We start from the raw sequence: 27,269 nt of genomic DNA, 5'->3' as shown, positions 1-27,269 counted from the left end.
TGGTATAGCAAGTGAGGGAAACCAGAAGTGAAACCACCAGCCGATTTCCTTCTGTGGAAGCCGTGCTGTGCCTTGTGAATGGTCCTGTAGTCTTCTGGAATCGGTGAAGTGTTGCAGAAGACTGGAGGGGGGCTGAATTTCTGGCTCAGTTCACCGATGAACTGAGACGAAAGTGGGTGCGGGTGCCTCTCAAAACCAGGTACCCACTCCCCACAAAAAAAGGTGCCAGATGTGGAAGTGGAGGGTGCAAACAAGCGGAGATTCCCTTTTTGGTGGAGCTCCGCTTTAATGAGAGACATAGCATGAATGGGCAGCATTACAAACCCTGTCTCTTAACAAACTTTTCTCAAATTTTCACTTTGAAGAAGCGATCACTGGGAGGAATTCTCAGATGTGCAGCATTAATGGAGGCCATCTGGCCATGTACATGGAATTGCATGGCTGGAAACCAGCACAGAAGCTTCTGTAGAGGATCGCCAGAGGGCAGCCGAGAGACGACGCAGTGCACGATGACATCATAGACCAAACACTCCAGCACACACCCCGCTCCCTTTCATTCTCTCCCGTGTTGTATATGCTCCTCCCATTCTCTCTGTCTCCGCCAGCCCCGGAAGTAGTGTACGCTGGGAGCTCCCGGAAGGAAGCGGCTCGGCTGCAGGCTGAGGCCGGGGAGCAGCCTGGACGGAAGGAATGTGTGATGAGGCGCCCGGTGTCCCGGCTGGTATGGCTCTGCTTGGTGTGTGGGTTGTGCTCTCTCCTCTACGCCCTCACACAGAGGGGGAGCGGAGACACCGAGGTGCGGCAGCCGCTCATCTCACCTCCCCGCTGGCGGCCGGAGCACTCCCAGAGAGCCAGGTACATAGACCCATGTATCCCAGTCGTCTGCCTGTGGTGTGCGCTCAGTCCTCAGGGGACAGCTCTGGTGGCCTTCTGTTCTATGGAGGCGAGGTGCAGATTGGAGTCATTGAGTGCTGTGTGTGAGTGGAGGGAGAGGACTGGGTGTATGGGAAGGGGGATGGAGGGCCCCAGGGTACTGGGAGCAGAGATCATTGGAGGAACTTCATTAAGCAGACTCAGGTACTTCAGCAGCTGACTTAAATACATTGTAAAGGTTTATTGTAAAATAACAAACGTCATACTTACCTGCTGTGTGTAGCGGTTTTGCTCAGAGCAGCCTCCTCTTCTCCGCAGGCTCTCCTGGTCCCTCCCTCCCTGTTGGGATCCCCCACAGCAAGCAGTTTGCTATGGGGGGCACCTGTGTCCATTCACACCTGGAGCCGCGGATTGGCCTTGCCCCCTCTCTCCTTATTGGCTGACTAGCTGTGATTGACAGCAGGGGGATTCAATGGCTCCCACTTGCTATCTCGGGCCAAAGAGGCAGAGGCCTGGAACAGATGGATCTTAATGGGGATCAGGTAAGTATTGAGGGGGTGGAGGGTACTGCTGCACACCAAAAGTTTTTTTTTTTTTTTTTAGAATGCATGCAGGTGAAAAAACTTGAGCCTTTACAGCCGCTTTAAAGCACATACTAGTCTATGGAGTCCAGTGCTGGCCTCTCAGAACCCAAAGGCTGTGCTGCATCTGTTCCTACATCAACATTGGGTGTTCGCTATCACTTCCTGGTCACTCGATTACCCCCCCCAGCTGCGCATGCACTCCCCATCTGACGTCCTGAAGTCTCCTGGGATGTTTCAATTGCACATGTATTACAGGGAAGGGGAGAGAGGATCAGGATTATACCAAGTAGTGTTCCTGAGTGAAGGTCTGCATTAAAGCAGAACTAAAGGGGTTAATACTTTTCCAATGGTCCTGCACTGGCATCTTTTCCTGTGTGCTGATCTTCAGACAGCTTTATTACCTTGTGCAGGAGGCAGGCATTCTGTCATACACAGACTGGTCCAGTGCATGCACAGCTCAGTTTATAGTGCTGGAGAAGACAGCAGGGACGTAGGGCATGTCATCTACAGAAGACATTACATGTTTTTTTCTGTTCCGGCCACTTGATCACTGTAATAGCCTCTGATTGACTAGTACAGTAATCAGTCACTGTGCAAACCATCCCTCCTTTTTACTTTCTCTTCTGAATGGAGAGAAGGATACATTGGGGTCAATTCGCTAAAGGATTCCGCATGTGATATGAAGGTCACGTGACATTTTTTTAAGGAATATATCCTTAATCTGGGGAAGCCCATTCGTACCCCTGAGGATGTGCTGTAGCACAAAACGCGTTGGGTGGAGCCTTCATTGCTGACGTCACGCCACCGCCTCCTAGGCAGGGTACCATTTTGGTACCTGTTTTATACCTTACTCCACGTGGATCGTTTTCTATATACAGTGGGGATCAAAAGTTTGGGCACCCCAGCTAAAAATTTGTATTAATGTGCATAAAGAAGCCAAGAAAGATGGAAAAATCTCCAAAAGGCATCAAATTACAGATTAGACATTCTTATAATATGTCAACAAAAGTTAGATTTTATTTCCATCATTTACACTTTCAAAATAACAGAAAACAAAAAAATGGCATCTACAAAAGTTTGGGCACCCTGCAGAGTTAATATCTTGTACTGCCCCCTTTGGCAAGTATCACAGCTTGTAAACGCATTTTGTAGCCAGCCAAGAGTCTTTCAATTCTTGTTTGAGGTATCTTTGCCCATTCTTCCTTACAAAAGTCTTCCAGTTCTTTGAGATTTCTGGGCTGTCTGTCACGCACTGCTCTTTTAAGGTCTATCCATAGATTTTCAATTATGTTGAGGTCAGGAGATTGTGATGGCCATGGCAAAACCTTCAGTTTACGCCTCTTGATGTAATCCCCCGTGGATTTCGAGGTGTGTTTAGGATCATTATCCATTTGTAGAAGCCATCCTCTCTTTAACTTCAGCTTTTTCACAGATGGCATCAAGTTACCATCCAAAATTTGCTGAAATTTTATTGAATCCATTTTTCCTTCTACTCGTGAGATGTTCCCTGTGCCACTGGCTGCAACACAACCCCAAAGCATGATTGATCCAACCCCATGCTTAACAGTTGGACAGAGGTTCTTTTCATTAAATTCTGTGCCCCTTCTTCTCCAAACATACCTTTGCTCATTCCGGCCAAAAAGTTCAATTTTAACCTCATCGGTCCACAGAACTTGTTTCCAAAATGCATCAGGCTTGTCTATATGTTCATTTGCAAAGTTCAAACGATGATTTTTGTGGTGAGGACGTAGAAGAGGTTTTCTTCTGATGACTCTTCCATGAAGACCATATTTGTACAAGTATCTCTTTATAGTGGAATAGTGTACCACAACTCCAGTGTCTGCCAGATCTTTCTGGAGGGATTGTGCAGTCAAACGTGGGTTTTGAATTGTTTTTCTCACAATCCTGCAAGCTGTTCTGTCTGATTTTTCTTGGTCTTCCAGATCTTGCTTTAACTTCCACTGTTCCTGATGACTGCCATTTCTTAATTACATTCCGAACAGAGGATATTGACACCTGAAAACGCTTTGCTATCTTCTTATAGCCTTCTCCAGCTTTGTGAGCGTCAGCTATTTTCAGTTTCAGTTTTCTAGACAACTGCTTAGAAGAACCCATGGTGCTGATTGTTGGGGCAAGGTCAGATGAGTCTGGGCATTTAAAACCTTTGAGATTGACATCACCTGGTCTTCCCAGACGATGATTGAGAACAATCCATGACACTGGCAGGTCTCAGCTTTGCAAAGGGGGCAGTGCATGCTATAAATTCTGCAGGGTGCTCAAACTTTTGTAGATGCCATTTTTTTGTTTTCTGTTATTTTGAAAGTGTAAATGATGGAAATAAAATCTAACTTTTGTTGACATATTATAGGAATGTCTAATCTGTAATTTGATGCCTTTTGGAGATTTTTCCATCATTCTTGGCTTCTTTATGCACATTAATACAAATTTTTAGCTGGGGTGCCCAAACTTTCGATCCCCACTGTATGTATATCGACATCTAAGCAATAAATACTACACTTTATTAGTTTCTCTGACTCCTGTGGTTGAGCTATCTTCCCCAGATTAAGGATATTCGCACCACCGGTACTTAGAGGATGCTGGATGATTAACTCCTATGCTGCTTCTCTGCTCCTGTACCCAGATGTGACCGATTGTAACCAATGCTTGTATACATCAAAGTTCTAGTGAGTGCACATCCATTAGAAGTGGTGGATTACTTTCAAAGATATATGCACATCTGCACTTTGGTCACATGGATATATCATGTCTTAATCTGAGGACTATTTCTGCTCACGTATTTTCCCGTTGAAATCGAATGATTTATATAGACATCTATTTACTTAATTTACGCACATATTGCACTGAATAGCACTTTGAATATTTCACACAGATTTATTATGAATTACTAATAAAATATATATATATATATATATATATATAGCACTGCACTTTATATATTTTTATGCTTTTATTGGGATCGTTGCCTATGCCCTGTAGTGCTAGCAGCTACCTTAACCATACGATTCTTTGTACATGCGCTCGCTTATTTACTTTCTGATAAAATATTTAATGTGTTCAGCTGGGCATGGTTAGTGGGCATGGAAGAGGAGGAAGGGAAGTGGGCTATCATTTACCATGGTGTACTCTAGTCACATGGGCTGCTCAGATGTGATGGGGGGGGGGGGGGGGGGGAATGCTCAGCATCGAAACTCACTGAAAACTGAACATGTGCAGAGCTGCTGACACTGCTCTTCAAAATCCCAAACTGCATTGGGGACATGGACAGAAAGGGGTGATAGAGAGCAGCAGGATCAACCAGGTTTTTAACAGAATACAGAACACTAATCCCATAATGACTGAGGCTGGTTGTACAATAGACAATTTTCTTGTACAATTTTCCTTTGAATTTACCAAAAAAAAAAAAGGACAAACCTAAGCGCTTTCAATTTGTATGCAGTTAGGCAAGCTCTTGCACAACATGGTTGAAGGTAAATCTAAAGGATATTGAACAAGAACATTGTATAATGTATGGCCTGCTTGAGTATGAACAGCATGTAATACAGCATTTATTGATAGATTTCAGTTATGTGGGTTTAGTGACACTTTAAATCAATTCTCTAAAGCAGAGTTTTTCAACCTTTTTTCAGTCAAGGCACAGTTTAAAATTCTGCACAGTCTCGAGGCACTCCATTCTAAAACATAAAGCACTAAATGAATAGTTTTACATATTGCAGCAGCATCCATACACATAGGACACCTAACATTAGAGGTGATTTATTCTTACAAAGCAATATACCTTTGCACACTGGTACTGACTAGTGTTCCAGGGCTTCCATCACTCAGCTAACATGGAGATGGAAAGGGGAGAGGCAAATGAGTGCTGTGTGGGCACTCAATGTCCTCCATATCAACCAATGACATCATTGATTAAGATGCCAACAGCTGGCCACCACAGTGCCTGAGGCTGTAATGGTGCACAATGAAAACCTGGGGCTTTGTGTAACAAAAAAGCAGGCTTGATCCACCCGCTGGCTTGTAATTTTTGGGCAATTAGGGGCAATATTTTAGGCACTTTGCCAAGGCACCCCTGAGGAACCCAGAATGCACCCAGGGTGCCTAGGCACCCTGGTTGAAAAAGGCTGCACTAAAGAACACACACATTTGCTATTTGTCACCTGCCAGTAGACATTTGGTATTTTAGCAATGTACAAAATAACAATGAGGGGAACTCTGCACTGACTGGTAAGTTAAAAGTATACAATGTATCAGTGTGGAATGTTCTGCCGCCAGCTCAGGAATGAAAATAAATTGTAACAATTCATAAGAGGGAAGTGGTTCATGAATGAAACAACACTAGAATGTTTTCAGTTTTATATTTCTGTGTACATTTATTTACAAAACAATCATCCTCTGGTGCAGTGTTAGTATGTATAAAGAAAAAAACACAAAAAATAACACTAAATTTGATAAATATTGAAAAAATAAAACTAATGCATTTGGTAAATAACAAATGTTTTTTATTGAATTGATTACTTTTGAGAGAAATACCGCATGAGTTATTTTAACTCAAAAATTTATCTCAAAGGCTAGGTTCACAATAGCCCACGCTGTGGTTGGGGGTGCAGGAATCACTCAGTACCCGAAACCGAATTGTGCTGCTCTTGCGAGATGCATGGGGCTGTGCCATTCATTCTGCCATTCATGCATCTTGGCCCACAGTGTGATCGTGGGTGTGGGAACTGCAGAGAAACCACATGGTCAAAAAGACCATATGGTTTCCCTGCAGCTGCATTTTTAAAAAGGTGTATGCACCTTTTGTGTGCAGGATATGTGGCACAGCAGCCCATTCAAATGAATGGTCTGTTGTGCCTGAGCAAACGCAGGCTGCACAGCCCACGCTAGTGTGTACCAGGCGTTAGTGAATTGACTCTATTGTAACATTCTCTCCTTGCAGAGAGAGAGAGAGATGTAAACAAGTGTGTTAAATTTAAAAAGAAAAGCTAAATTTTTAAATTCTTTCCAGTATGTTTTAGGTAGGATAAAAAAAGCAAAATGCACTATTGTTTCTGGGCCCTATGATGGGTGCATACAACAAATACACACATGTGGTATTGCTGCTATCGTCAGGAGCAGGAGAAGTTTTTTATTTTTTTTTTTAAGTTCTTTGATTATAAGCTATGGTAGTAGCAAGAAATATATACAGCTTTATTTCTTTTGAAAATTATTTATTTTTTTTTACTATTTTGGACCAGTCTTTCTTTGATAATGAAAAAAAAATCTGGCGATATCGATTACCATTTACCACCAAATGAAAGCCCAATATGGCCTTAAAGAAACAAGGTGTAATTCACCTGATACACACAGTAGTTGTGATATGTACAGTTTTACTAACATGTCAAGGTTACAGAATTGTGTCCAGGTGTTAGTTGTATTACCCTCAGTCCCCCCATAGGGTTAAGGGTTGGTAAACTGCAATATATAAAATTTGTTTTTAGGTTTAGTACTGCTTTAAAGCAAAATTTTTTTGAATCATGAAAAATAAAAGCACCATTAAAATGTTGTAAAAATAATGTAGGCCATAGTTTTTGTGGATAGTTTTGAGCTTTCATATGTCTTTGTTATATACTAGATGTCATTTGCGGTATAAGTCAGATGAATATCTGGCCCTTTACTACCCAGTATTTTTTTGCTGCCCCCCCCCCCCACAATAACACTCTAGAGTCTAGAAGATACCACACCTATGAATTTAGCATGCAGAGAGTAGGTGGTGTTTGCTTACGCAGCGTTCTTGGTGTTGCCTTAAGACTTCTGACATTCAAATTGCAGGGGTCTGTGGGCAGTACCAGTGACATCATTCTCTTCTACACAGAAGTAGAGGAAGGGAAGCTTGAAATTATTTATAAATTATGAAAACCATTATATGCAATCCAGTCAAAGGTTGCGGTGAAAAAATATTAGGAAAATTGTAAAATCAAAGTAAAGATCTGCTTTAAATAACACTTGCAGGTCTTGATGCACCCCAGTTTGATTGGACATTGAAAGGAGAAGTAGCAGACAGCTGATCTTTCTCACTCTGCTCCCGCATCCAATTAGCATTTTCAACTCATGCAGCACTACTGATTGGCTCCATGTAATGCTTCTCCCTCTTCCAGCCTAAGCTGTGTTGTACAGGGACTGCAAGAGGTTCCTGCAAGATCCATGTGTGCTTCATAGCCTGCACTGCAAATGCTCAATCCCTTGCTTTTTTCCCCCCATTCATTCCTATGATAGAGATCATTTGTTACATGTTTGAGAAATAGTCTCTTGATAGAAATTAATGGTATTTTCATGTGACGTGCAGAAGAAGAAAGAGACCAGCTGGAGAGTTTGCAGCTAATGCTGTGCTTTCCATAAAAATCTGGAAGGAGCCTGAACATATTGGTATGAAACTTTGGGGTAGAGGATCAATTTAAATTTTAGATTTTAAATAAAGGTACGTTTATTAAGTTTAAAGTTCTCAGTGGACTACAAGTGCAGTGACATCAATGATCCCTGTGAAAGGATGGACATGTCTGTGTGGATGGAACCACACACAGTTGTGCAGAATTCAAAATCAACAGAATGAAGCACCCTGTGATTCAAGTAAATGTGGCGAATATGGTGTAACATGAAACGTGGTCAGAAAGGTGAAAATTTCTTTTAAAAAAATCACCAGGGGTTAAAAGAAAAACAGGACAAAAATAACAAAACACTTGTAGGGTAATGGCATCAACAGTAAAGGAAACTAGCCAAAATAATTTTTATAGGATGCAGTTAGGGCTGATTCAAACGTGTGGTGCGGTTTGAAGCTCAAGTTTCACAGCTAACTGATACAGTAGTTGTTCAGGTCAGGTTTACATCAGGTTCAGGAAAGGTTCTGATCAGAATTTTATCATGTTTACACGTCTGCGCTTTAGAAATGGTTCCCATAGAAGTCAATAGCCTGTAATTCGCAGCTGATCCAGACCTTACTTCTCAGAAATCGTACATGGCTTGTTTTCAATCCGCGCTGCCAGTGCACCGGACATATGTGAACAGGCACCATAGGAAGCAATGTTATTTCACATGTCACGCGGATTGCATGCAGTTCAAACATCCAATCCGCACAGGCACTTAAAGTATATGTAAACCCTCACCTTGTAAAATAACCCATTCAGTGTAAAATGGAAACCAAAGAAAAACATTTTTGTGTGTACATAAAAAACATAAGTGATCACATACCCTCTTTGTTCATAAGTGATCACATACCCTCTGTTCTCAGCTGCATAAAGAGCTCAGAGAGCTAGAGGAGGAGAGGCACCAGCACACTAATCTTCCCAGTGAATGGCTGTGCAGGGGGATTGGCATGTCAGGACAAGTCTGATCATTGGAAGTGAGCCGGCTGAGTTCCTAACATAGCTAGAGAACTGACCACACTCTGCTGTCCTGCCTAGTGTGGTCAGTTTTTAATAGGAAAGCAGAGGCACTGGCAGGAACAACATAGATGTCACAGAAAGGAAGCAATACAAATAGAACAAGATACTTTTTCATAAAAGTACATGGTACAACAGACATATCAGACATATCAGGAATATGAAATGTTGGGTTTACATACTCTTTAAGACGTTTGAGGTGATGCTATCAGATTTTTTTTTTTTTTTGCGTAGGAAATAGGGGGCCATTGCAGTGAGTGCATTGCTATAAACCTCCCATAGTTGGGAAGATTATTTAGATTTTAAGTGTAAAAATTTGCTGGGTATTTTTGACAGAAGAGATCCTATCGGTCTTCTCTGCTATAAATGTATCCTCCTGCCTGTCAACCGTCATGTTCACTGAGCTACGCATGCGCAGCTCAATGAACGTTTAAGGCCGTAACCACTGATCCCTGTGCACATGCGCTAGAGTGATGTCATCACGGCCCGACCTATGAAATGGCCGAAGGCAGGGAACCCAGAAAGAAGACCAGGCAAAGATGGAAGTGCCTGTTGCCCGCCAGATCGATCCCATTGCATTGCTGGAGGGCACTGTTTGTCAGGTAAGTCTGCTATAATGTACTAATATGCCATGCATACTAGCACATTATGGCATAACTCACCTGGGGGCCCCTAAAAATAAAATTAGTAGAGTTTACTACTGCTTTAAGATTCCACACTTAGCAGAAACTCCCTGATATGGCAGTATTATTTCACATGTATTTGCAAATGTATGCAACAAAATCCTCTGTTATTAACCTGAGTACTTGAAACTGTTTTAATTTTTTTTCCTTTTGCTGAAACCCTCCATTGTATCCCTCCCTGTTCCAAACTGAGTTGTCCTCTACCTACAATTGGCAATCATGGTAGCTAACATTCAAAATGTGACTGTAAAATCAAACTCTGAATAAAAAACTTCTTGTAAAAGAGGATAGTAAATCCCTCTTCGGCTGCCTACACAGCTAATAAAAAGAAATCGCTACCTGAAGACTCTTCAGAAACCGACATTTTTGAGTGTCCTATTCCTGGTCTCCCCCCACACTCAGTAGTTTCTCCTGCTGACTCCTACATCATTAATGATATAGCAGCTGGCAGGAAGAAGCGCAGTAGCAACCAGGAGTTTGAGACTTTATATAGTTTATGGATAGATCACTTTATCATTGAAATTTTCCTGTTATTGTGCATTGAATTGTTTTGCAGCACACATTAATGCACAAAAAATTCAAATGTGACCCATGATGCTGTACAGTAGTTTGCTTTAGTGTGGGTCATTGCCTCTTTGTAACGGTGTGCTATGTTGCCAAATAAAATGTAATTACAGTAGATGGGGGTTTTAAACCTTTCAGCTTCTCCATTCCTGGAGGAAGTTGTGCCGAGCAGTCTTCTCCATCCACTAAAGCATATCGCATGCTGTATTTAGGTGATCCCTGGGCTCCAGTTTTAGTAAATCTCCCCCAATGGCTATTCTCTAGCAAATCAAAACAGACATGTCCAAAGATATAGCAATGAACACACCAAATAGCACAGCAAATGACTTTAAAGTGCAACTTTAAAGAGCCGGTTCACACATATGCAAATTGAATGTGTTTTGATTCGCATGATACGTGAAAGAACATTGATTTCTATTTCAGTGCAAATTGAAAGAGTCCTGTCAGTTTTCTGAGCCATATGGTCTGGCTCAGGTGTGAATTCAGGCACATTGACTTCTACGGGAATGCTTCTGAATCGCACATGTCCATTTTTTTTGTTTATTTTTTAATTATATCTTTTAAGTTTTTCCATTACAAAAATCAATCTTATACAATTCACATATACACAAATTCCTGCCAATGATTATTTCCTGCCAATGTTCTTGTGTTTTTAGGACAATCCCAGCCTATATGTGTCATTACTCCCTTTTTTCCACAACCTCTCCAACATAAAGGTGAAACATCTACTTGTTTATGTACCACACTCGGTGTAATGTACCATCTCGCTAAACATTTATAATTCTTTTTAACAGTGCTCATATTCATTACCCCATGTGTTAATTTAAAAATGTTATTCTTTTGTTGCTCATTCAATTCTGTTCCCAGCTCCTTTTCCCATCTCTCTGCGAACACGGGAGGATCCGTTCTCTCTAAGTCAATAAGGATCTTATATATCTTAGAAGTAGCATGTTTTTGTGCTGTATTAACAATCAACAATTTTTCAAAAGGATGCAGATCCTCCAGCGTCCTCAGTGGTTGTGGAAGCATTGAAACAAAATAATCTAGTTGATAGTATCGCCACTTGTCTAATGTTACAAATAAATCTTTTTTCGTCTTTAAATCTAGAAAAGTGCACACTTTCCCCTTTTCCATTATATCCTTCAAACGTGCATTTTTATCTTCAATCCATTTCCCTGAATATTATCCTTCCATGGAGGAAAACAGTCCGTACCCTCCAGCGGAATTAATATGGAATTATATTTCCATCCCTTTTGCTTGTGTATAGTGTCCCACACTCTCTAAAATTTCCTTGTCAAAATACTAGTATTCACATCCAATATACGACAATTATGTGGTATCCAAATAATCTCCAATTGTGCTTTATCCATAGTCTCCTCTATATTTACCCAGCATTTCCCTTGTGAATTATATGTCCAGTCTACAATTCGTGATAATATCACCGATAAATATCTCCTAAAATTAGGCAGGTTCAATCCCCCGTTCTTTTTTTGCCCTACACAATACCTCATATTTAATTCTTGGTTTCTGGGTTCCAGCCTGCCACACCAACATCCGTATATGCTGCTACCATCAGTCACACTGAGCTGGCGGCCATCTTTATTATTCTGAACTTCACAAGATTTTTTACATGCATGCATGTCAGCTCCTTGAGACTATGGACATATATTTGCCTTACCATCAGCTATTGTATTAATACTTCGGAATAAATACTACTACACTATATGAGCCTTTTTTGTTCTGGTGGCTTGATCTGAGCCTCACAAGGTGGATTCCTTTGGGATGTCACATACCTTTTGATGACCAGTTATAACTTCAGTTGTGAGCTGTTTCCATCCCCTAAAAGGGTCCAGTAAGATGTCTGGAAAATATCCATGGACGGTATGAGTGTCGTTTAATACTACATCTGCATCGAGTTCCAGTTGGTCACCAGTATCTATATACTACATGCGTATATTTAATATAAGTCCGGTGAGTGCAAGCACACCCTATACTATCTGTCGCGGAAGTCACGAGCCCCTGATTATTTGATGGAAGCTTAATAGGATTGATTGCAAATCTGCTATCTGAATCACTGACGCATGTCATTTGTATTTATGTGATATACAGTGATTTCACAATATTTTTTGCCCTTCTAAGGCAATTCCACAGTCGCATATCCGCGCATCAGTTCTTTCTTTTTTTCTGCCTGTAATTGAGATCAGTATTCCTCTAATGTATGCTTTGTGGGCCTCCCATTACTGTGGCTACCGAAACCTCCTCAGTCTCATTAAACTCTAAAAATTGCTCTATTTCCTGTCTTAATCTTTTCTCTTTTTCAGCATCTTGTATTCAACATTGCTTTCTGTTATGCCTGTTCACATATGTCTGGTGTAGATTCAGTGCGAATTGAAAGATTCCTGTCAGTTTTCTGGTCCGGCTCAGGTGTGAATTCAGGCCCACTGACTTCTATGGGAACACTTCTGAATCGCACATGTCATTCATTTGTGAACAGAATAAAAGCCTGACTTGATCCTAATCTAAACCTGTTCTGAAACCCTGAACAACTACTTTGCCAATTGGCTGTGAATACAGAGCTTCAATTCGCACTGCACATGTGTTAAGCTGCACTCAAGGCAATATTTTTTTTTTCATTCTAGCATAAGGGATAGCATAAGGGAGGGTTAGAAACCCCATCAGTTGTTTTTGCCATCTGTTTCCCATTGGGGAGATTTCCCCACTATTAGTGTTCCGAAGTCAACCCAAAATGTGGGATTTTCTTTCTTTCTCTTTCAATAAGGAAAAACAGCAGAATGTTAGAGGGTCAATCTCTCTGACGGGGCCACAGACAGCAATAAAAACTGACAGGTGTTCTAATTCCTCTCCACTGTATTCATTCCAGTGGATATGACGTTATGCAATAAAATACTGATTGGTTTGATGAGATAAATTACCACCTCTATGCAGACGACACACAAATTTACCTCTCCACCCCCCCACCTCACCCCCTCGCTCTCTGCCCACCTCCTGAACGACATATCAGACTGGATGTCGCTCCATTTCCTCAAATTGAACCTGTCCAAAACCGAGCTCCTGGTCTTCCCCCCCCCAGCCCGCGCCCCCCCCCATCCTCTCCATCACTACTAGCAACGTCACCATCACTCCCACCCCGCATGCCAAAGTCCTGGGTGTCACCCTGGATTCGAACCTCTCCTTCCAACCTCACGTCCAATCACTATCAAAGTCATGCAGACTCCACCTCCGCAACATCTCCAAGATACACACATTCCTCACCCCAGACACTACTAAACAACTCGTACACTCCCTCATCATCTCACGCCTGGACTACTGCAACTCCCTTCTCACTGGCCTACCCAAACAAACGCTATCCCCACTCCAGTCGATCCTGAACTCAGCGGCGAGACTCATCCACCTCACCAACCGCTCCACATCTGCCACCCCCCTCTGCCAATCCCTTCACTGGCTCCCGATTGCCCAGCGCATCAAATTCAAATTGCTAACTGACCTACAAAGCCATTCACAACGCCGCCCCAAACTACCTAACCGACCTGATACCCAAATACCACCCTACCCGTGCCCTTCGCTCTTCACTGGACCTCCTACTCTCTAGCTCCCTGGTCTCCTCCTCCCACGCTCGATTGCAGGACTTCTCCAGGACTTCCCCCATCCTCAGGAACTCCCTACCCCAATCCATCAGACTGTCACCTACCCTCCTCACCTTCAGGCGCACCCTGAAAACCCATCTCTTCAGGGAAGCCTACCCCACCCTCAGCTAACTGATCTCCTACCACTCCATCCCCCACAGCCATTTCCTCCTGTACCACTTCCCCTCCCTCCTAGATTGTAAGCTCGAAAGAGCAGGACCCTCGAACCCCTTGTGTATTGTTACTGTCTTGTCTCTTGTTCTTTCCCCCTGCTATTGTACAGCGCTGAGCAAACCCTGTGGCGCTATATAAATACTGTATAATATAATTAATAATAAATACCGCATATTTTGATAAACTAACACATGCCTTATTTTATAAGTATTTTTTAGTGAATTGCAAAAAAATGTTTTGAAAAACGCTAAGAGGTATTTTACCACAAATCTTAAAGTGGTAGGTACTGCTTAGTGAATGGAGCCCGGTGTCTCCCATGTAAGAGTGATTGGCGCAAGCCTCTGGGGAATAATACTCCACTAGGCACCACACATGCAATACACAGATTGTATACAGCTCAAATTTCCAGACCCTGCTTTTATTACATGTGAGTGCATTTCATAGTTGCTATTTTTTTTGTCATTTTAGCAGAGTATTTTGAAATTGCGGTCACAATCGATGCGATTCTGCCCAAGATTCAAAACGCCCTAGTATGAATGGAGCCTCACTTTTGTTTGTTTAGGCAGCAAGTAACTGGAAAACGTATATATTACTGGACTCCCCTACCACCAATGATATTATTATCTTTGTTTGCTTGAGATCGTCTATATTTGTTTATCTTTTTGCAAATTCTTTATTTGATCTTTTGTAATATTGACCTAGATGTATATTTTTTCTTTTGCAATTGGTTGCAGATTTCCACTGGAGTTGATTTTATTGACATGAGGATTTTTGTGGACTTTTCTCATTGAGCGCCATTTTAGCAGTTTCTGATCTAAGATCTGCATCTTTTCTGAATTAAATACAAAAATATAGACAAACTGAATCTACCTACAAATGTCTACTCTTAGGCTTTGTTTTTACACTGAAATAGTAGTCGCCTACCTACTTGCAATATACAGTAGTTTAATCCTTTTGCTGCCATGCCGTGCACTCCACTTTTAAACTCAGATGGCCACACCATTTTTGCAATTTTTCCATTGTTTTTTTTTTTTTTTTTTTTTCCTTTACAGCTTTGAGTTTTTCAGACACCCCATGCATTTTCTTAAAGCATATAACCACTAGAATAAAGAGAAGGTGCTACTGATTTTTTTTTTTTTTTCTTTTTGTCCCACAATAATTGCACAATATTTTCACTAAACTAAAATTTGTATTAGTGAACACAAACCCAACAAAACTTAAAAACTTTCTACTAGATCTAAATGCTAAAACTGCTGTGAGTTAAGTTTCCCTACCGCCCTATAGCAGAACTGCTACAGGGCAGCAGGGCTGCGCAAAATCACGCATATATACGTGATTTTGTATTTCCAGGTAGGCCATTGGCGGCTTCAACTATCAATCACCAAGTCCCGGCTGTTGATTCTGCGCCGGCACCCGGCGATCACCAAGTACCATTAACGGGGGAGAGGTCTGTTTGTAAATAATACAGATCTCTCCCCTGTCAGCTCCAGCACGCTGCTTTGTATTGCTCTGCATAGCAAAGCAATACAAAGCAGCGTGCTTACACAGTAAAGCACAGCACACCGTAAAACACGCACAGCACACAGTTAACTCTTTGATCGCCCCAGATGTTAACATCTTCCTGCCCAATGTTTGTGCTTTTAATTAGCACTGATCACTGTATTCGTGTCACTGGGGATGTCCGTGACATTTAGTCATTTTCCCCTCAGTGTCAGAGTGCCCGCTACAGTCCTGCTATAAGATCGTGCCATTACTAGTATAAAAAAAATAAATTTCCAGTATATATACTGCCATGTATAGATGCTATAACTTTCATGTAAACCAATAAATTTACACGTATTGGGATTTTTTTTTAGCAAAAACGTAGCAGAATAAATTTTGGCCTAAATATATGACTAAAGTTGATTTTTAAAATTTTTTGTACTGGATATGTTTTATACAGTTGCAAGAAAAAGTATGTGAACCCTTTGGGATTACGTGGAGTTTTGCATGAATTGGGCATAAAATGGGCTCTGAACGTCATCTAAGTCACAACAATAGAAGAACATAGTCTGCTGAACATAATACTACACAAACATTAGATGTTGCCATGGTTTAATTGCACATAACATGTAAACATTCACAGTGCAGGGAGGAAAAAGTATGTGAACCTTTGGACTTAATAACTGGTTGACCCTCCTTTGGCAGCAATAACCTCAACCAAACGTTTCCTGTAGTTGCAGATCAGACCTGCACAATGATCTGGAGTAATTTTGGACCACTCCTCTTCACAAAACTGTTTCAGCGTAGCAATATTCTTGGGATGTCTGGTTTGAATCGCTCTCTTAAGGTCATGCCACAGCATTTCAGTCGGGTTGAGGTCAGGACTCTGACTGGGCCACTCCAGAAGGCGTATTCTGTGCTGCTGCAGCCATTGTTTGTTTGAATTACTTGTATGCTTTGGGTCATTGTCCTGTTGCATCACCCATCCTCTGCGGAGCTTCAGTTGGTGGGCAGATGGTCGTATGTTTTCCTGCAAAATGTCTTGATAAACTCTGGAATTCATTTTGCCATCAATGACAACAATCCGTCCAGGCCCTGAGGCAGCAAAGCAGCCCCAAACCATGATGCTCCCTCTGCCATGTTTTACAGTGGGGATGAGGTTTTGATGTTGGTGTGCTGTCTTTTTTTTCTCCACACATAGTGTTGTGTGTTCTTCCCAAACAACTCGATCTTGGTTTCATCTGTCCACAGTATATTTTGCCAGTAGTGCTGTGGAACATCCAGGTGCTCTTTTGCAAACTTCAAACGTGCTGCAATATTCTTTTTGGACAGCAATGGCTTCCTCCGTGGTGTCCTCCCATGTACTCCATTCTTGTTTAATGTTTTCCTTATTGTAGATGTGTCAACAAAAATGTTAGCATGTGCCAGAGATTTCTGTAGGTCTTTAGCTGACACTCTGGGATTCTTCTTTACCTCATGCAGAATTCTGCGCTGTGCTCTTGCAGTCATTTTTACAGGACGACCAAGCCTAGGGAGAGTAGCAACAGTCCTAAACTTTCTCCATTTGTAGACAGTCTGTCTTACCGTGGACACATGAACATCAAGGCTTTTGGAGATACTTTTGTAACCCTTTCCAGCTTCATGCAAGTCAACAATTCTTGATCGTAGGTCTTCTGAGAGCTCTTTTCTGCGAGGCATGGTTCACATCAGATAGTGCTTCTTGAAACCAGTAAACCCAAAACAGGTGTGTGTTTTTTAAGGGCAGGACAGCTGTCAGCAACACATCCAATATCATCACACTGATTGGAGTCAAGGTTGGCTCACTCCTGGCTCCAATTAGCTCTGGGAGAAGTCATTAAGCTAGGGCCTCACATACTTTTTCCTCCCTGCACTGTGAATGTTTACATGTTATGTGCAATTAAACCATGGCAACATGTAATGTTTGTGTAGTATTATGTTCAGCAGACTGTGTTCTTCTATTGTTGTGACTTAGATGACGTTCAGAGCACATTTTATGCCCAATTCATGCAAAACGCCACGTAATCCCAAGCGGTTCATACTTTTTCTTGCAACTGTAGCAAAAAGTCAAAAATATATATATTTTTTTTTTCAAAATTGTCGGTTTATTTTTTATTTATTGCAAAAAAAATAAAAAATGCACGGGCTTTCAAATATCACCAAAAGAAAGCTCCAATTGTGGAAAAAAAAGAGATAAATTCCATTTGGGTGCAGCGTTGCATGACTGCGCAATTGTCAGTTACAGTAACTCAGCGCCGTATCGCAAAAAATGGCCTGGTCAGGACGAGGGGTAAATCCTCTGGAGGGTAAGTGGTTAATCAATAAAGATAATAAATTTTAATTTGTTCTGTTTTGCGAAACGTGAAAATTGAAGGTTTGCAAAGCTGTAAAACAATCTTGAGGTTGGCTTTCTTTTGTTCGGCGGAGTCTGCTAAAAATTCTGCTTTAGGTTCACTGAAGTGACCATGCTCTTACAGCAAAGTGACCATGCATACTGACCTGGCCAACTGGAAATGGTTCTGTTCTACCGTATGCCCTATGTCACTGTCAGTGAAAAGGGTAATTGTGACCTGACATCCCTGTACATGCAGGGGTGTTTGCATCACGTTGCAGTGCACCACAGGAAAAGGTATACTTCCTTCCTGGCAAGTAGTACTGCCGCTAAATGCGACCCATCCAATTGTGGGGTGGGATTCCCATTCAAAGTCCATGCTCGGCGTTCAGACACTCCTGTAGAACTCTCTGAAATGGGACCCTCCGTGAATTGGTTTTTCAGAAACTGCCGCAAGTGAAAACGAGCTTTTACAGTGCATGTTTACCTTGGCCTCATCTTCTATCCACGTATGCTCCCCCTTCCCAAATTTGTGGAGGGAAAGACCAACTTGACTTTTACACAAGTCCAAATTTGCTTATGATGTCAGCTACCTCTTTCTCTAAATCTGACAGATTTTTATTTGCATCACATTCACAGGCAAATCACACAGGTTTACTTTAAAGAGGGGGACTAGTTTTCACTCTTTGTTGCTTGGTGGGATTTACATCCATTTTTTTTTTTCAGTCTAAAATCACTACATACTAATAGCTGGAAAACTTTTGTGTTTCATTCTGTCAGGTGTAAGAATTTCTCTGTTTCTTTCTGGAATCCCTATTGGATGCTACCCACTGGTGTGTGTGGAAAGGACTGCTTTTGGGAAGCTGCTTTTAGGTAGGACTTGTTTTATGGAATGGTTTTGTTACATATCGAAAAACTAGCTATTAAATGACTTTATTTTAAAAAGAGCAAATCTTCAAAGGAATTTATAGTTGTGGTAAATATGGAATTTTTAGTAGAATTAAAAGTTGTACATTTTTTTTTTTTTCTTAAGGTGCTTAGTCTTAATCTAGCTAAAACTTTCCTTCTTGAGTTATAATCCATTTTCAGTACCATGTACCTACACACCTAATTAGAGAAGAGTAATTGTTTTACAGGTGTAATATTATGGTGACTTGCTAGCGACCATCCAGTCTTTCATTATCCCCTACAATGCCAGAGATGGAATACCATTGAACTCTGTATGCCCCTTTTTGTAGACCTAGATTAAAGATATTCATGCCTTAAGTCAAATTATTAGTGTCTACTCTTGTTCCGTGTATCCAGTGGTCATTGCCTTGGCTTTTGTGGTGCAACATGAAAGTCAGGCCTGTATTCTCTGCCTACCAACTAGTTTGTAAGCCAACAGATCTAGATTTCCAGATTTTCTGCTTGTGTGTAGGCTGTTGGTTGTAAGGAAAGCCTAATAAAATAATTTGAAATGTGTGCTACTCTACATTTTGAAGTGACTTGACTCTACAGTACTATGTGGTATAGTGAGTGCTACATGATAAATTTGTGTGTTAGTCTTAGGCTACTGTAAAATAAATACGATTGGCATATCGTGTTGAAATCTGCATGTGTGGCAATTTTTAATGTAAGCTGGCAAATGAGGATGGTGGTGCTGTTAAGAGTCAGATGTTGTCAGATCCATGCTTGTGCACACATGAAGGATGTTGTCTACAAGCTCCACTCCTTTTTGTTGGGGGAAGTATACTGTATGTTTTTATATTTACAACTACTTTTTAACTATTGAGACAAAAGATGTTTCTTGAACTATAGCGACTAATCTAACTCCTCTCAAAATCACTTTATTACAATTCCCCCCTCTAGGTCATTTTATTAACCACTTCAGGACCACCCCATAGCAGATATACTGCTACAGGGCAGGCCTCCTATGCAAAATCACCTATATAATCGTGATTATGCACTTCTGCCTAGGGGGTGCGCATGTACACCATGATTACTCACAGCAGAAACTGATCAACGGGTGCGTGCAACTCCATTCTGACAGGGGGAAGGGATTGATCTTGTGTCCCTGCACTTCCCTTAGTGAAAACAGCACAATCCGTACACAAAACACATTGCTAGGCACATGGCTAATCCTTTGATCACCCTAGATCAGGGGTGTCCAAACTTTTTTCAAAGAGGGCCAGATTGGATGAAGTGAACATGGTGGAGGGCCGAACATTTTTCCGAACATTCTTTGAACCATTAGAATTAAATGCAAATAAATTATTTTATGCCAAGTTAATTGCAAACGACATACTTTTTATTTCATAACATTAAGATCAACTGACAGCTGAGTTTTCACAATGTATTGAAAATAAATTTTTAAAAAACTTACCTGCACTAATGTGAAGGGTGAAAAAGGTAGCTGGAGCTGAAGTCTCTGCTCGGCAGCCGGGAGGGGAAGAGAAACACACTTCACGCTGGAAGCCCGGCCCTGACGTCACCGCCCTTTGTCGCTCCCAGCACGGCGCAGTCACGCATGCGCACTGCTCTCAAGCAGAAGACTGTCTGCCAGAGAAGGGAGGGCCGTGCGACAGCCGCATTTACACAGACCAGGGAGAACGCGCCGCAGTCAGGCATGCGCACTGCCCTGTGCTCTCAAGCAGAAGACTGTCTGCCATAGAAGGGAGGGCCGTGGGAGGGCCACATTACACAGAGCAGGGAGGGCTGTTGGAGGGCCGTATTAAACCGACCCCCGGGCCGTAAATGGCCCGCGGGCTGGACTTTGGACATGCCTGCCCTAGATGCTGTACCTCCCCATCCTCCAGCCACCCCACACTGTTACTACTGTACCCCCTAAAATCAATGCTAGCCCACAGCAGTACCCCTCTACCCTACACTGGTACTGCTGAACCCAACCAGCCACATTCACTCCTGGGTATCAAGTCACCCAGTACTTGTACTACTGTGTACACACACACACACCCCATCCCCAAATGGCTTGGGATTTGGATTTTACTGCCCCTACCCCTATCCCGGCACCATAGGACGGCTGGTGTAGGTGAGATTGGGTGGTGTATTGAGCGAGGAAGTTGTCGCTGGACTGGAGATGGGGCTGTCCACTATCAAAAGTGGCAGGATTTGAAGACCCTGGCTTCCCCACGAGCACTCATCCATGGCCACCCGGGCTCCCTCTCTAGCAGTTGCTTTCATGCTGACAGTGCTGGTTGCTCGGGAGGCCTCCGCTCCAAGGATTCTCAGGACCGAGGGAGATCTCTCTGTGACAGGAGGGCTGGGAGATGAGCCTGCATTGTCCTCTGGGGAGTCGGCTCTTAGGGATGCACCAGTGTGTGGGAAGTTCATTGTGTGCATCGGAAAGCTCTGCACACCAGGAGGCATGGAGGTGATTCCGGGTGGTCCCAAGACAGAGCTCTGCTCCATGGGGCAGGAGAGCGGGGCCAGCCAAGGATAAGGGAATGAGACTGCAAAGCAAGTTGGGAGGACAGGGAGCCCTGCGTGGCTGAGGGTCCTAAAGCAGTTGCCTGTATGCTGCCACTGGCCCTGCTGGCGAGCACATCAGTGTGGGAAGGGAGCACAGGCCCCACTCAGGAATCCTCCGCCAGGCCTTGTACCGGGCACAGCCAGCCAGTGAAAGCTAGGCTGAACTAGTCCAAGCTGCGAGTAGAGTGCAGGTGGCGGCCACTAGTTCGGGGAGTACAGAGACCTGTCAGTGAACGGAATGACAAATACCCAGGCGCCAGGACACAATTTCTGGTCGCCGTGGCAACCTGGTGCCTGGAATTTGCCTGAAATTTGTCAAGCTCTGTAATGATAGATCCAAATTCTGAGACCGCATGATTCCTACACACTTGCATGGGAGACACATCACATTTTGCCCAGTGGACAAATAAGAGGACATTAGTGCAAAGGAAGAGTCCAAGGAGGAGACATCAGGGGCAGGGAGACTGGAAATGATATCACTGTAGAGCAAATTTGAAGGTAAGTGGGACAGACGTGCCTTTTTATCAATTATTTAAAGTCCATTGGAAACCCATTTAAAAGGAAACAAATGCAGCACTACTTGCCTTCTCCTTGTTGCTGCCCCTCTTCCAGGTTAAATGAGTTGCAGCCTGGCTCAGGAGTTGGCACACAGACAATCATGGCTCTGCCACTGTATTCCTGTGGACTCCAGATGGTAAAGCCATCAGCTAGACTGCCATACTTGAGTGATTATGTGATGTGTCTGCACTGCTGAACTCAACTTACATGATACTGTTGTGTAGAGAACTGGGAGGAGGTCTGATGAAGTACTGTGTAGCACATTACTGCTGTGTACATAAGGCAGCTTACTGGAAAAGTATGACCCTCGTATACAGTGGTCACAAAGTGCTGTTTTGGTGTAATTTCATCTTTTTCACTGAAGGAATGTAGCTTAAAGTGTTACTGAACCCAGGACCCTGCATTCACTATATCCGGTCTCCCACAGTGCACAGAACATGGAAATGCAGTTATTTTATTTCAGCAGTTAGAGCAGTCTTGTGACTTCTATCAGTGTCCAGCCGAGCACTGGTTAAAGCTTGTAGGAAGAGTTTTCATTCTCCCCTGTGAGGCTGCAGGACCCCAGACCCTCTGTCTGGATAGTGCTGATTTGGCCCTGTGCTGATCACATGGACTCTCCCAAGAAATAAAAACCTCTCTAGCAATACATACCAAACTGAGCATGTGCAGAGTGACTCCACAGATATGTCTTATCAGGAGATAAGATGGGGACACTGGAAGAAGGGGAAGATCAGAGAAGACAGGATCAAACAGCTTTTTTAAACAATGCAGAGGTTAATCCACAGTGGTTCCTCAGCGAGTATAACAAGCATGCTTTACTGCATATACAGACTGATTTTACTGTCGTGGGTTTAGTAACACTTTAAATGCCTTCTCACTCCTCACATCAGCAGAAAACCATGAAATCAGTATACACAGGACATCCTTGTTTCACATAAGGATCATAATTCCATGCGAGGGAATTATTTTATTTAAATAAAAGTATTGCACTTACATAGGTTAAAATCTGCAGCGCTGCAAGATTAGTAATACTGTACCTGTTACCTTGCTTTATTTCTTTGCATGGCATTCTGATCATATGTGGAGCTAGGATGTCCTCTGTATATAATTTCATGGCTCTTTGCTGATGTGAGGAGTGTGGAGAGGTTTAAGCTATATTTCATCAATGAAAAAAAAAATTAAACCATTAAAGCCTTTTTGACTACTCCATACAGGAGGGTCATATCTCTGGTCTCTGTCTACAGAATACATTTTAACTGGCACCAGATGGCTTGTTTACATGTTCTGTGTTCACCAGCAATTCTTTTCAGGCTGTGTGAATGTTATGCAATGTTTAGCTTTATTATTGAATTTCACATTACACATTATTTGTGTTTTGTTAGCACATTATCACATTTGTGTCATTGTGCTCTAAATTTTGTCATGCTTATTACCTAATTTTGGGATTACAGAATCTTCAGTTTTGCATTTTGGATCAAAAGTTGTTTTTTTTTTTTTTTTCCTTCAGTTGCTTTAAGATTGAGCGCCACACTTTTGTGTTTACAGTGTATTTATCTTCTATCAGGATATTGTGTTGGCAGCTTTGCTTTAGTTTCATGATCTAAGCACAGACTACATTTACAAAAAAGAACCAGGAAGAGACTTCCGGCTCCCAATGAAATAGAAAACAAAAGACAGTAGTGTGGGATGGGATCTACTGCAGGTGAGAAGAGGGCAATTAATTTACTGCTGCATTAACAAGCACCAACAGTGAGGGACACATGGGGAAATTTTCTTGGGGCAGTGCAAGGTTTGCTTTCAGGAAAGTTATGTTTTTACAAACCCCTCTGTTAGTGTCTAGTAATCCATTCCAGTAGGACTGTTTACATAACTTAAAATTAGCCTTGGAATGTGGGACCACTTTGAAAAACTTCTCTTGCTATGAAATGATCAAATATGATCTGGGTTAACCACTACTGCTGCATATAGTCAACATTCCTAAAACTTTGATCCATCGGATTCATGGACTGTTCTTTGGAAGGGGCCAGGATGAGCAGCAAAACAAAATTGCTTTTTATGAAGGCTGAGCAAGGAAAAATGGGGGAAGGAGGGTGCCAGAACCCACCTCCTGGAGGAAGAGCTACTCGCTGATTTTCTGATTTTTAAAAAAAAATTCTGAGGGGGATTTAACCCAACATAATCCATTCAAGTGGAGTTAATTTTGGTTGGCCTTTTTTGTAAGCTACAATGTAATGCTTGACATCTCTGTTCTTTTAATACTTCTTTACCACTGCTATTCCTAAGGTAAAAATCATGTTTTGGTTTGTAATAAAAAAAAAATTGAAATAAATGCTAATAATATCGTCAGCGCATATTTATAAGGTCAGAGGTCAACTTGACCCTTTATATTCATCATTAGAAAATCGGTGATCAGTAGAGACATAGTAATGACAGCATTTAACCATTTTTTTTACTTATTTGATTTCATAGGTAGATAATGTCCTTTTTTTTGTAACTTCTGGGTGTTGATGCCTAGTCTTCCAACCATATAGACTAAAGTCACTAGGTGTTGTCTCTACAGGTCATGAGCCACTGCTTATAATTATCTATGTAGCTCCAAGGAGAAGGGCCCTCCTAACCCTCTTGTATTGAACTGTATCGTTGCTGTATTGTCTCCTGTTATATTGTAAAGTGCTGAGCAAACTGTTGGCACTATATAAATCCTGTATAATAATAATAATAATGGGCAGCACAGTGGCTAAATGGTTAGCACTTCCGCATGGCAGTACTAGGGTAGTTGGTTGGAATCCCAACCACGGCACCACCTGCCTGGAGTTTGCATGTTCTCCCTGTGCCTGCGTGGGTTTCCTCCAGGTACTCCAGTTTCCTCCCACCTCCAAAGACTTGCTGGTAGGTGAATTGGATCCTGTCTAAATTTGCCTTAGTATGTGTATGTATGAATGTGAGTTAGGGACCTTAGATTGTACACTCCTTGAGGGTTAGGGACTGATGTGAATGTACAATATATATGTAAAGCGCTGCGTAAATTGACGGCATTTTATATAAGTACCTGAAATAAATAAATAAGCCATTCTCAACCAGGTTATCTCCAGATATTGCTAGGGGTCCATGAGCTGTGGTTGATTTGACCGTTTGATGGTGCCTGCATAGTTCCAGGGCCAACACCACTTGGCATAGCTTGTTGTTTGACACTAGTAATCTTTATAGTGGTTTGTAAGAGGGACATTTTCCCCACTGACAATGAATTGGCAAGAATATCGGTTCATCAGGACCTGAAAATGATTTCAAGGGTTTCTTGAAAAAGTTGAAAGGTTGAGAAAAGTTGGTCTGTTCTGTTAAAAGCTTTTTTTTTCCACTCTGTTTGCATTATAACTTGGTATTTGTTGTGCTTGTCTTCCAGATACAATGTTCCTGTAAAACAAGGCCTGGACACTATGCACCTAGCTGTTGTGGCTTGTGGTGGTAGACTGGAAGAGACGATTACAATGCTGAAATCTGCACTTCTTTTTAGTAGAAAACCTCTTCAGTTTCACATCTTTGCTGAGGATCAGTTGCACAGTGACTTTACCACAATTGTAAGTGATCATCCCTAATGGAAAATCTGAGTATATATTGATCAATGTAGCAATGCAGTGCATAACAGGAGCAGTGCTACTTTCGTGGAGACATATTTTCTGTAAGAAATTAATTCATTACTTCTACCCCCATGCTCAAAAGTAGCAGTGCACCCATATCTATCATAATAGCTGTCAAAAATGACAAATCTGGCTGTCAAGGACTGTGGCAAGAAGGGTCACAAGTCACAATTATGATGATTCTTTTAAGTAGTAGTGATAAGTTAGAACCTTCATCAGCCTTTCGTTGCTGTATATGTCCTTATTTTGTCAATGTTTTTTATTTTTCACTCATTGTTTATATTATCGGCATCTCATTTCCTGTTTAATTATTAACCATAGACATTAACTTCAAGAACGTACAGCTATGTTAAAGGATAAGTTCACCTTTGGAACATGTTACACCCATATTTAGGGTGGAACATGTTCAACCTCCTGCAAACAGGAGTTTACTGAATGTCTGAAGGATCCAGTCATTGAACCCATGATCTGCTGATCGCGGTTGCAATGCCTTACAGAGTGCAGATTATAAAAAATTAAATATGCACATTTTTTTTTTTTTTTTTACCTTCAAAGAGATGTGCATTTATTATTATTTTCTTTTGTAAAAGGTGAACTTATCCTTTAATTTGGGTCTGTCTAAATTTGCCCTAGTATGTAGCATGTGAAGTTGTAAGTTTCTTGAGCACAGGGACTGATTTGATGGACTGTATGTAAAGTGCAGCATAAATGATCAGAAGTGAGGGAAAGTCATTCCACCTCCCATCTATTCCCCTCAATGGGGGACACAGGCAACTATAAAACTCCAATAAATAATAGATTAAGAGGTTTAGAACATCACATTTATTTCTCTGTGTCCCTATGAGGGAGACTCTCCTTCAGCTACTGGAAAGAACAAGAAAAGAAAGCTCTGCTAAGAGGACACTTATGGCATTTAAAATTTGACATTCTAAATAATTCTAAATAATCCCCACTCTAGATAAAATGTTTCTCTGGCTGGATGTGGACTTGTAAAGTAATTACAATTAACTTATACTGTGAAAGGTGTTTTTATGTTAAATTTCAACACCGTCCTGAATAGTAGTGTAGCACTACCCTATGGGGGCCACTAATGGATGTCTGTCCCCGGTAGTTGCCCTGTCAACCCCTTTGAGACACTAGGCTCAGACATTTTTAATGCAAACACCAATAATTTGACGCCTGAGGAAAGTGACACAGTTTAAGATTCTCAAAGTACTCTGCTGTAGTCAATAGATAGACATGTGGAGGAGTGAACAGTTTATACATAGAATAACCTACAACACATTTGGTAATAAGAGACTAACTTGGCATCAATAACACCATAAAAGAGTTGGCGTTAAGCTAAAAAATAAATGTTGCTATGTGGCTTCAACACCTACAGGTATAATGTATAGGTGCACTCAAACTGTAGTGTCGCAACTGGCAAAGGGGGAGAGACTTAGAAGCAGATCAGCTCCCTCCGAACCACTGAAACACTAGGAAATGTTCCTATAATGTACCCTTGCTCAAATACAGCCTTGCTAAGGTAAATGTCTTGGTTATTTGGTCATGTTACATGAACAGTCCAAGTTCCAGATTTTAAACTGGAAAGATATCTTCGCTAGCTCAGTAGGGCCCAAAGTGATGGTGACTAGTTCTGCAATGTTTAGACAGCGGAGATAGTTGTAATGGTGGTTCATTTATGGTTGTTAAGATAAGGTGTCTGCACACAATGTCCCTAGTTGGTGGTGTGACAGAACAAGTGTATGGGCATCTGCCCGTTCACCAGTCCCAGACTGAAGGCATCATCTGCAAGAAAAGGATAGTAATTCTTATGTAAAG

General features: G+C 41.8%; 1 protein-coding gene across 2 annotated transcripts in view; it reads left to right on the top strand.

The window, feature by feature from the left end:
* The first annotated feature begins 597 nt into the window (after positions 1 to 597).
* GXYLT1 (glucoside xylosyltransferase 1) overlaps positions 598 to 27,269 on the top strand; it is a 60,777-nt gene continuing 34,105 nt past the window's right edge. Inside the window, exons 1-3 of one of the 2 annotated variants that reach the window (XM_089673994.1) lie at positions 598 to 855; positions 18,565 to 18,657; positions 25,214 to 25,388. In XM_089673994.1, coding sequence (XP_089530120.1) covers positions 698 to 855; positions 18,565 to 18,657; positions 25,214 to 25,388 — 426 coding nt within the window. In that variant the 5' untranslated portion in view covers positions 598 to 697. The remainder of the gene's footprint in view (positions 856 to 18,564; positions 18,658 to 25,213; positions 25,389 to 27,269) is intronic. The other variant, XM_089673995.1, reaches the window with a different exon arrangement.

Source organism: Staurois parvus, unplaced genomic scaffold (genome assembly GCF_062004578.1).
Source record: "Staurois parvus isolate SC_StPar_1 unplaced genomic scaffold, SC_StPar_1.0 ptg000147l, whole genome shotgun sequence".
Taxonomy (NCBI): domain Eukaryota; kingdom Metazoa; phylum Chordata; class Amphibia; order Anura; family Ranidae; genus Staurois; species Staurois parvus.
This window is presented reverse-complemented; position numbering and strand designations above follow the sequence as displayed.